The 12,013-nt window shown below is 43.7% G+C and overlaps 1 protein-coding gene across 1 annotated transcript in view; it reads left to right on the forward strand.

Annotated features, from left to right (window-relative positions):
* The first annotated feature begins 3,497 nt into the window (after nucleotides 1-3,497).
* The window catches only part of LOC149347517 (17-beta-hydroxysteroid dehydrogenase type 6-like), a 34,543-nt gene continuing 26,027 nt past the window's right edge, over nucleotides 3,498-12,013 (forward strand). Inside the window, exon 1 of the mRNA XM_089587163.1 lies at nucleotides 3,498-5,280. Coding sequence (XP_089443289.1) covers nucleotides 5,127-5,280 — 154 coding nt within the window. The 5' untranslated portion in view covers nucleotides 3,498-5,126. The remainder of the gene's footprint in view (nucleotides 5,281-12,013) is intronic.

The raw sequence follows: 12,013 nt of genomic DNA on the forward strand, positions 1-12,013 counted from the left end.
AGAAAGAAGGACGTCAGTAGCGCGGGCCCTTCAGTGGAGCTAAAAATGACACCAGTGCTGACAGAGCGGCGCCTATTTTCCGCAGACTAATCTTGCTCGCTTGTCGAGAGGTGGTGTGCATGGTTAATAGCTTAGCAACCGCTGTCAATGTGGCTTCGAATATACTAAACGGCAGATGTTAATGAACAGATGCTGCTTAATTAAAAATAATGAGCGCTGACACAGAGACACGCGTCACACACATGCGCAAATAAAATAACAATGTAATAATAATACTTGATTCTTTTCTTCCTTCCTTACAAAAAAGGAAGAAGCCGTGAAAAAGCTGAGAAAAGCGAAAAAGCACGGTACGTCAAGCTGTACGAGCTTGGGGTACCGAGTGTTTCAGGGAAGACTAAGTAATTCTGTGAATGGTTAAGTAATTCGGTGAAGTCCTCATACCACTTATCAATTTATTTATTTATTTCAATTTTTTATTTTTCCATGTACACATGGTGAGCGTCGAGGGAAAAAAAGCCAGAAATTGTGGCTTGACATGCCTCACGGCCCCTACATTGCAGGCCAGCAGGCAACATGCAAATTACGTACACAAGTAATATCGCAAACTGCAAACAATGGTTGTCAGAAACGGATGGCACATCATTAGAAAAAACAATAAGGAAAACAATGAGGAAACACTTCATAGAAAAAAAGGAATTTGGTTATTCAAATCAGGTCAACCCTTTATGGAACGAAAGAGATAAAGAAGCAGTGAAAGCATGGTGAAATCTCAAAAGTAGCGCATACATCCTGTATATCTTTGCGGCATGCTCGTGATCGATAAACTTTTGCAGCATGAAACTTATTTAAAAGACGGGGCAACGTGTTTGCTAGACTATATGTGCAATATATTGTGCGGTATGTTGGAATATCCCACAGTTCGCTGTGTGTGCTAGGGTAAACTTGTACATTTAGGGAAATGTGTGCTGTGTCACGCAAGTAATTCACATTTTGTTTTATGTCCTTATATCTTTAAGCTAGCCTAACATTACACATCTCAGACACTTTTATGGCATTGAACAGTGGGAATAAATCGCATGTGTTTATATCAGAACCGACGTTTAGTATTGCACGTAGACCCTTCTTCTGTAAAACGTAAATGTTATTTGTATTGGTACCTGTAGTTGTTCCCCAAACTAAGTGCGCTTAGTTTACTTGTGACATAAAGAGCGAATTATAAAGGAGAAGTTTAACTTTGCATGAAAGTAAGTGACGATGCCGGTTAACGATACCTGTGACACGGGAAAGCTTACTGATGACAGCGTTAACATGATTGTTTTTAGGTTTGAATAAAATAGGCTTAGTTTTAGTTACATTAATTTTCAACTTATTATTAAGAGACCATTAATGGAGTGTACTTAGTGTCCTCTTTGCCTCGTTTATCACATCTTCACATGCGCTTGATGTGAAGAACAGTGAGACGTCATCTGCATACATAACACACTTCGCAAGCAGGCATTGATTAACGATATCATTTATATGCAAGTTAAAAAGAAGCGCTCCAAGGATACTTCCCTGAGGTACGCCAGCAGTTACTTTCTTTTTACTGAGGATCGACAGCTATTGATACTAACAAACTGAAAGCGGTGTGCAAGATATGACGCAAGAAGCGTATGAACACGGCCTCTGATGCCGCAGTCCTTTTGCCAAAAGTATATTAAGACTGATGTCGTCGAAAGCCTGCAAAAAATCTACAAAAACACCACGGACAAGTTTCTTTTCCTCGAAACGCTGTAAGATATACTCTTTTTGGCTTAGTAATGCTGTCTCGGTAGATTTATGCTTTATAAAACCAAACTGTGAATCTGATATTATTTGGTGCTTGTCACAAAAGCATTATATTCGCGTGTGGATAATTTTTTCCAGTCCTTTGGAAAAGCTTGGCAGCACGGAAACTGGCCTATAATTTGAAACGCAAAGCTTATCACCTTTCTTATACAAGTTTAAGCTGTCACTTTAGCAATTTGCATGCGTCGTGGGAACACTCCGTATTCAAAGCTTAAATTATTTATATGTGCTAAAATTGGGGCTAGAATATCTAACACATGCTTCACAGGCCGTATCTGCAAATCATCCGCATCGTGGCGTCTGCTGTTCTTCATGTTCATGAATGCAGTGAATACTTCAGAAGATGTAGTTCGACTTATATACATAGAATCGCTACTTTGCCTGATGCGAGCATCATATGACATGTTTGTCGAACTTTGTTATTATCGGGGGATGAAATATTGGTTAAACGCCTCTGCTAGCTCTTCCCATTTACACTTCATCCTCATAATCAGGAAAAATGCCTCCTTCAAATCTCTCTAATTAACCTTGTCCTGTGCAAGCTGCGGCTGCTTTATCCCGCAAACTTCCTAACCTCATCCGCCTTTACGTACAGGACAACCAATCAAGCTGTACGAGGTGTTTCAAGAAAAACTATGTAATTTGCAAAAATAGGTTTTTTTGAGGTATAAGTACAGTATTCAGCATAGTATTACTAGTGTTGGCGGACGCCAAAAAACCGGTCAATCGTTTGAAGTGGTAAGCTGATATACTAATTTTAACAATTAACGTTTTAACTTTTAGAATTAGGCGCCTTTTTACTGCCATTTTTACTACTCAGTGTGGCATATACTTTGCTTCGCACCCCATTATTCTTAATTAATCTAAAGAAGCACCGAGTGCGGGGCGACGCTCTTGTTTATGATAACGGTGCTTGTGCAGGTTGTCACGTTTGCGCCACCTAAAAAAGGACCCCGATGTCCGTTGATGGCGGAGTCCCGACTTTTGGGGTCAACTGTTCCGATAGTAAATAAATGCATTGGCTGCACTTTGTTGTGGCGAATGAATTAATTGACATGACTAATAGATTGTTTGATTTATCCATGTAATGATCGAAAGATCTCTTTCAAGGCTTTTCTGACTCCCACATACCCAACTTTTTATCTGAGCTGACAACGCAGATGCATCGGATGCCCGAGATAACATATCACCTGCCTCCGTCCATAACACGTAGAGACACCCGAATAACAATAGATCCACAGGTTCGAGCGCATTGTGTCCCGGTACGGCTATGCGCTGAGGTGTTTTGATTGGGCTCCGCTGTATCTGTATACAATGCTATCACCAGATTAGATGCGCGATAACGCTCGCCTCTAGAATGCGAGGCATCAGAGCAGCCGGCCACACGCGACTTTCAAACGTTCGTGGCCCGCCACGATCGTCCTTCAAATGGTCAACTCACGGAAACCGACACGGTTGGCCGCGTCGCTGGCATCCAGGCCTTCGCAAGGTATGAAAGCACTGCCTTCTCGAAAGAAAAGCATAGCAGCGAAGAAGCGACGATCAAGGAACGGAGAAGCTACCCTCCGGAACGCCATTTAGGACCAGCGGAGTGTATGCGGAACCATCAAACCTTTCTCACAGAAACGTTCGCCCACGGAGGTAAAAGAGGCTGCGAAAAGGTATGAAAGAAGACCGCCTTTCGAATAACCTCCTTCATTGTACAGTGTGCGTGCAGTGTTGTAGACTTAGCCGTTGCGAAACCACGCAACTTCTTCAAACAAAGAAGCAAGGCAAGGCCAGTGTGTACGTTGCTGTTCGAGAAGCCAAACTTTGGCAACAAAAAAGAACTCCGATAAGGAACAAAGCGGCGGCATTGCTCCCCCTAGTCACGACCCAAAGAAAGAACACAGCAGCGTCATCATTTGGCACCCGATACCCTTTCAGGGGGGTGGGCAGTTCCTTGGGAGCGTTCAGCTAACGTTTCGTTGCTTTCTGGAGTTCTGTACTTTTTCTCTTCTTTTCTCCGTTTCTTGGTGCGAGCGTGAAAAACGCCGCTTGATGGTTTAAAGAAAATAAGAGCAAGACAAAAAGACACCGGCGAACAGAGGCGCACGCCGACCGAGGGGAAAGGCCCGGCCGTCCGCGATCCGAAGGGGAAAAGGAAGTCGGCGGCCTGCCCTCTCCGGTTGACTCCCGTCCGGAGAGACCGGAGGAGTGGAGGAGTATGTGAGGACGACCACCGCTGCCAGCCAACCAGGCGACGAGACGAAGAGAGGTCGTCGCAGAAGACCTTGGCGAGTTGGGCGAGACGTTCCTCAGGCGTGTGATTTGAAGTGACGGCGTGAGCGCCCAGACCTCCACCGGCTGACAGGAGACTGAATCAGACCTGCAACGCGCAGTCGATGGGCTTCCTGCAACCTTGGACACTAGAAGACGTCATTGCCGGTTTGGACACTGTTGGAACTCTCCTGCTGGAACATTCCTTGAACCGAACCCGTCGCTGACAACCCCTGAAAGAGACCTGCAACTGCACGCCAGTTCCCTTCCGGCCTCCTGCAACGCTCGGAGAGGTTCGTGCACCTCGGAGAAGTCTGGGACAAAGCTGGTGTTGAGTAACCCGTCCCTGGAGTTTCCGACTGAAGAAGTCTGCAGTCTTCTTCCGATGAGACGATCAGGGGAAGACGGAAGAAGAAGCCAGTGATTTTTGGAATCAGGTGTCTCAACTCCACGAAGAAACACCTAGAGTGTCATAGTCAGCCATCTACCTCGCGGCGTCTTTAAAAAGGGACGAACAAGCTCCGAACGACTTCGCGAGTTTGCAACATCTGCAAGACTGGAGAAGAGCGTCAGAAGATCGAAGCTTTGGTTTTTGCATGAAGAACCTGCGGTTCTAGTCAAGCTGTTAAACGTTTCCCTGCAGAAGGTGGCGTTCAGCGAGCAACTGCGCATTGTTCCTGTCGAAGAACCGCGGCTCGACACTAGACGTAAGCTTGTATTCGCTGCAGACATATCTTGAACGCTGCTAGACTTCCTTTGCCTAATCTGCGACGTAGATGCAGCCTCGTTATTTGGCACAACACGTCGAAGGCGCCGCCCGGATGCCAAGCTGCCGAGCCTCCGGAAACAACGAGGGACTATTCCATCCCATGTCGTCTAGTTAGCCAGCCACGTCGCTTGAAACGAAAATTCTGTTTTCGCGGGTGCACTAGGTGAAGTACGCGAACCAAGCAATAACGTGCTACACCCTAAGCAGGACATTTCGACGCCAAATGCTTGCCTTGTGAACTCTTCCATCAGCGCCTGCAAGTACAAATTTCATGACTACCAACACCGTAACGGAACTTTCGAGTAACGGTGTAGCCATGGTTGCAGAGGAGAGCAGCACAAAGTCCTCGCCTACCAAAAACGGCACCAAGAAGAGCAAGAATGGACGCAGCAAGGACGTGGTGAAGAAAGCTGTCTTCATTACGGGTAAGCCCACTCACGTATCTGTTGCGCAGAAGGAGCGCAGACACCCGGTCTGCTCTGTTACGCAAAGTAATTACCTTAATATAACTGATTAACATACAGATGAGATACAGTTGATCTCGTAAGCGGTTCTTTTTTTCCCAGCGCAAACTTGAGGCGTGGCAGTGAGTTGTTTAGCAGAGGCCGAGACCCTGATGTAATTTGAAATGGCAGCGGATAAATCAAGCTGGACGTAAGATCGCTCCTCCGACTGTATTAAGGCGTGTTTTGCGCAACCTTGAGTATGCGTAGAACGCTAATGGCTGCCAAGTTTACGGTTCCCCTACCACGCATCTCACTAAGAAGTACGTGACTCGATCGCTTGGTGTACGTGGGGAAAATGCCATCTTGTGGAGCGAAATGACTGATTTTGTTTTTCAGCGTAGTCTCCTGTCAGGGCTACACGCCATCTGTCTGATTCCATTTTTGTACCTATTCTTTCTTTCACAACATTGAGGGGAAAAATGATTTTTATCAGGGCTAATTACACGCTTTCACGGCGGCGATGATAGATTTGTTGTTTGGCAAAAGATTCTCTATAACTCCGGTTGTTTTGCTCAGGTTTGAGACTAAGGAGAATAAATAGCGCAGTCATTGCATATGGTTTACAGGATATATATATATATATATATATATATATATATATATATATATATATATATATACCATATATATATATATATATATATATATATATATATATATATATATATATATATATATATATACGGATCCCACCGGCGGCAGTGGTTGTTTTTTCTTCTGCTTTTTAAGCGATAACATATGAAGTAATATTCTAAATTGATCAACACCACAAAATAAATAAATTAATTAAAAAATCCGCTGTGCCCTTTGGTTTGGTTTCTGTGGCCGTTGGCTTCTTTCATACATATATATATATATATATATATATATATATATATATATATATATATATATATATATATATATATATATCTGTTTATGGGTGTTTGATGACCCAAAGCAACTCAGGCTATGAGGGACGCTACATGAATCATTTTCTACATATTACCAGCCGTAAGAAACTACAAAACCATGTCAAAATTACGACATATTTTGTTATGTCGTAACGACGGAGTTTTCTGTTGTTTTAGAGTATCTTTCTATTGTACTTTTGTAGTAATTGCACAAAAATATGTTGTTACTAAAAGTTCTTGGTCAAAAACTAGACAGAAAGTCTTTTGTGACGACAGAAACTTTTTCGTCGTGTTTTTCACTGGCATGCAATGTTATTTTTGCTGGCCATTCCCTGCACTGTGTCCTGTTCTTTCTGAGCTGCTGCATCGTTCTTTTATACCGTGTCACACATAAAAAAACGAAAGGGTTCTGGATATACAAAGTACTGCCCTACAAAAAGACATATTGTTACCGCATTTTATTAACTTTAGAGAGGTCGGAGAAGTATTTACCCTGCAGTGGGCATAGTCTGGCTGATGATGATGACGCTACCACGTGCAGTGGCGCGAATGGTTTTCCGTAGGAAGACAATAAACTTGACGGCAGAAGTTTAAACTGATAATGAAAAAGAACTTTAGCAGACATGTGCCGTGCTCGCACCAAAGCAGACTTAAAGGAACGCTGAGAAAAGAACATCAAGTCACTGTTCTCGTTAAAAATTGATTATCTGACTTTTTTTTGGCTATGTTGACGTTTGTCTAGCAGCAAAACACGCAATTACCAGAGAAAAGATCGGAATTGAAATTTTCCCGCCAGGCGATTCAAACTCGTGACGTGCTTACCGAAAAGGGCCCGGGTTGCCTCTGTTTTGAAGTGAATGGCAGCGTAGCGTAGCCTCCGGGATCCGAGACTAAAATCGGTGTCGACGCATGCATTTTACTTGCGAAATTGACCGCCGATGGCGCCACCTGCAATTTGCTTTTTGGTCTTTCTAACTTATAAAGGCACCGTTTGTGGTTTGCGATCAGAACGCAGTATCCTACCGATACACGTCAACTCCTGTTCGAATTCATTGCAACTAACTCTAAGGCGATAAGCATAAAGCTTGAAACGAGCGACATCTCTATTGCCAAGAACAGATCATATGGTGCGCCCGTATCATTCCAAACTTCTAATATTATCCCACAAGAATTAGTCAAGGAACTACAGCTCCAGCTGACAGTAAAAAAAAAAGAAAACGAAAACTGGCGGTGTTTTTCGTGCCGTCCAAATAAATTTTATTTGGTTAGAATTTGTAGTGTCTCCGAGATATTCGCCCACGATAGTATGCTGGGTTCGTCGTCCCAAAGCGGCACAATGCATGTGCTATGACACACGCCGTAATGGAAAGCTCAAGATGAATTTCGACCACCTGGAAATTCTTTAACTTTCCCTGAAGTCGCAGAGCCCACAGGAGGTCTTTAATTTCAACGCTATCGAGGATGTCGCGGTTGAAATTACACCCCGTATCATCCTTTACGACCCTCGCGTTCTTCTAATAGATCGAGCGAACACAGAAAAACGCCTTCTCTGTGCACCGGTGGGATTCCTTACTCGGATGGCTGTGAGCAATTAAACACGGCTTCTTGAGTCAGCCTTGAAGCAAAGTATTCAAAAGTTGTTCATACGTGGGCTTGTAGGTGTAGCAGGAGTTATTTTCAAGTGCGAGTGCATGCATTGGGGATCGAACCACGTACCCTCCCACATATGATCTTGCGAATTCACATAACATGTCCCGAACACGGCTGAAGGGCACCAAATAAGGTTTAAACTTTTGAAGGAACTAGTTTTTGGTCGAGGCCAACATGTGCAATGGCGGGTTCGACGCTGGACTGCCGGTAAAAGAAAGTGTCCAGTGTAGAAAGAGAAGTTCCCGAGCAAAATTTCGTCTGGACTAGCTGGTTCATTAAGAAGAAACTGAGCAGCGCTCAAAGGTCGGGATGAAAGAACAAAGATACGAACAGAGCGAATGAACCAGCTGGACGAAATTAACTTTTATCTCCGGGACATATTGTCTGAAATGGGCACATTTCATGACCGGCACTTCGGTGTTGACCGGCGATTGTACTTATTAACCTATCCGCCGTATCAAGGCGCCAATTTCGCTTCATTTCGCATCGCACCAAGCAAAATATAGTGTCTTCAGAAGCTCAAGCCTTATTCGATGCCCTGAAGTCGTCTTAGGGACAGACTACGCAAATTCGCAACACATTAAAGGGACACTGCGTAGAACTGCATCCAATTCTTCTCCTCAGTTAAAAAAATGATTGATGTGGTTCTTTCTGCGTATATCGATACTCGTCTGGCAGCAAAAGATGCATTTGTGGTTCAGAAAATTGAATTTAAAAATTTTCCCGCCGCATAATTCAAACTCTTCACGTCAACACCAGGGCGAACTGGTTGCCATAATTTTGAATTGAATGTTGGTGTCGGATATCGGCGTCGACGCCCGCAATTTAGTTACAAAATCGTCCGACAATAGCGCCACCATCTGCACTTCATTTTCTGGCCTTTTCGAGCTTATAAAAGCTCCGTTTCTGGTGAGAGTGGTCTATTTGTGATTAGAACGCGGTGCCAGATCGATACAGGCAAGCTTCAAATACTCCTCAATCAGCGCCTGTCCCATACCTGTGCGTTTTTAAGGCGAAAGCCTTTAATGCCTCATCGTTGTCGATAGAAGGTTGTCAGCAGAGCTGTCACGCTTTTCGGTTGGTCGAAATGGCTATGACGTCAGCGTGCGCCGATTCGAAGTAATGAGGTCACTCGCGGATGCCTGAGGCCCCCTTTTGGAGCACACGACAACTAATAAAATAGTTATCGTCCGCTCCGACAGGAGGCGTAAGGCGTCCGTGGGTGACCACATAACATACCTCATTACTGCGAACAGAGCCATGGGTACAATCGAACTCATCGAAGCAGAGAGAGAGTCGTGCTAAAGAAGCAGTCAAAGTCGGCAGTCAAAGTGTGTAGTTGTAATGTGTAGTCAAAGTGTGTAATCAAATAAAGCACTAGTACAGCACAAATAGTCTCGCAGTCAATACAAGTGCGCCAGGAAAGGCTTTCGCCTTGCAGCACTTTAGAGAGCCAAAGTGCCCAATGAATTTTATTTTCTCGCCGCATGATTTTTTGCGCATAACAAGCTTCTTCATTATAAACCCTGCACCTATAGTAAACGAAAGTTCTGCCTTTGCAGAAGACAAAGCCCAGCTTCGCTGCGATAGGCTTAGCGCGTTAACGCCAAAGGAAACGGATGACGCTTTTCTTGGCAACGTTGCAAGCTTTATAGTTGGCTGTTTGGCGTCTCGGCTATATCTCCCCAAGGCTCTTCCGCAGCCGGTGACATAAGCCCGCAGCAGCTAACAGCTCGCCGCGTATACATCCCTGCGCTAGAAGAAAGGCGGAAACTATATCTCGAGCGGTTATTCGGTACGCAGCAGTCTTCGCGAGAGGCAAAGCCGAAAGGAAAGGATTGTCAGAACTCAAACAGGACGAACAAGCAGGTAGGAGGGGTGTTCCTTCGCATTATTTTACCTTAAAGCGAAAAAAAAAACTAGAAACAAAGTGGAAGGTTAACGGATGCTCCTCGGCAGAAGCGTGCCGTGTTTCCTGCCCTGTAGTATATCTCGCGGATAGCGACGGATGCTCGCAGAATCCGCGCCGGAAGTGATGGGCAAACAGGACGTTCCAAGGTGTCCTGCCCGCGCAAGCTGCGACGCGAGACGTGCAACTCTTGTCTCATGTTGTGAAATTGGAAAAAGACGGGCGCTTTCTTCCTGAATTTGAGAAAAAAAAATTCAACACTCTTCCTTCTTTAAAAATGCCCTTGATGAATGTGAGTCATTCGTCCTGTAATGCCCAGGACTCTCAAACATGTAAAACTTTTCGACTTGCAAAGTGTAGCCGTTACTGGCATTTACACATCTCAGCCAGGTGTAGTATCCCTTATAAAAATTGCCTATAGACAGTCTATAGACTTAGACTGTATTGCCTTCCTAGAGATATTTCTTTTTGTCTACTCACAGTCTACAGACTGTCTACAGACAGAAGTCTACTAAAATTGTATGGCCATAATTCTATATATTGTCTATAGACTGTCTATAACATTTGTATTGCCTATAAACTGTTCTCTAGGATTTGCCTATAGGGAGTCTATAGAGAGTTATAGAGTATAGAGAGTATATATATATAGAGTCTATAGAGAGTTGATGTATTGGAGTCATTGGTCCTGTAATGCCCAGGACTGTCAAACATGTAAAACTTTGCAACTTCCAAAGTTTAGCCGCTACTGGTACCTACATATTTCAGCAAGTTGTATCCCTTATAAAAATCGCCTACAGACAGTCTGTAGAATTAGACTCTATTGGCTTCCTAGAGATATTTATTTTTGTCTACTCACAGTCTATAGACTGTCTACAGACAAAAGTGTACTGAAATTGTATGCCATAATTCTATAGATTGTCTATAGACTGTCTATAGCATTTTTATTGCCTTCAGACAGTTCCCTAGGATTTGTCTATAGAAAAATCCAAAGTCTATGGACAATTTGTATAGACTGTCTAAAAAAGAATTTTGTAAGAGATAGCTGTCTTATCTTGTAGGGTAGAATGTTAGAGGATAACGAAGAGGCATGATGTTTGTAAGGAGCAGACAACGCAGCGGGGTATTTAAAGGAAATTTATAAGCAAGACGTTTAGAGATAGGAAGAAGGCAGAGTGAGTTAGACAATAGACGCGAGTTATATATATCTTATTCGAAATCAAGAACAAATGGTCTTGGGCAGGGCAAGTTAATTGATGGTGCCTTTGGATAACGGACTGGATTCCGATAGCAGGTAAGCGTAGCAGGGGACGGCAGAAAGTCAAGAAATTATGTTTCATTTCGGGAATTGGTTGGTTGGTTGGTTTATGGGGTTTAACGTCCCAAAGCGACTAAGGCTATGAGAGACGCCGTAGTGGAGGGCTCCGGAAATTTCGACCACCTGGGGTTCTTTAACGTGCATCATTTCGGGAATTGTTCCTCTCTTATGGAATTTGAGAAGGGTGTATTATGTCAAAAAGGAAATTTTTACGGAGTTTCGTGCAACTTTAGAAGCAGAAATTGTCTCATTTTTATTTGCAAATTGGCGCAGTTTTCAAGTTTCCAGAGAAAAGGGGCGTCGAACAGAGATTCTGTGGCCTAAATGGTGAAATTTTTGGTTACAGCATGGAAACCACTGAAGTTCGGTGACTTGACGAGGTTAGGAGGGTTAGTTGGCCGCAGCTGTCAGAGGACAGGGTTAACAGGAGGGATATATAGAAAAGGCATCTGCCCTGCAGTGGACGTAGTAAGAATGATGATGATGATGATAATGGTGACAGGTAGCAGAAACTTAAAAATGTGCCGTATTATAAGAAATATTATTACATCACAACTAAAATTACACACTTGGAAAGTCTAAAGAGGGCAAAACTGCCCACACACACGTAAGTACAGAAAGTAAATCAATGGTAAGATTTAGAATCCTCCTAACGCCCCCTGCCGTAGCAGTGAACCCGTTGAAATTCTAGGTTATTTTAGTCGGCAGAAGGGCTACCTTTTACAGTGAGTCACGTTACAGCAGGACTTCTGCATCTCGAAGAGTTTGCGTCTGGTTAGAGATAAAGGTTGAGAAGGCGATTTGTGTAGTACTGTAAGCATTCGATATATTTTTCCGAGGACGACCGTGTTAACAGTACCTATTGACGTTTCTGCAGTCTGTATC

Source organism: Amblyomma mixtum, chromosome 4, assembly GCF_055824585.1.
Source record: "Amblyomma mixtum isolate Tamu chromosome 4, ASM5582458v1, whole genome shotgun sequence".
NCBI classification, from domain to species: domain Eukaryota; kingdom Metazoa; phylum Arthropoda; class Arachnida; order Ixodida; family Ixodidae; genus Amblyomma; species Amblyomma mixtum.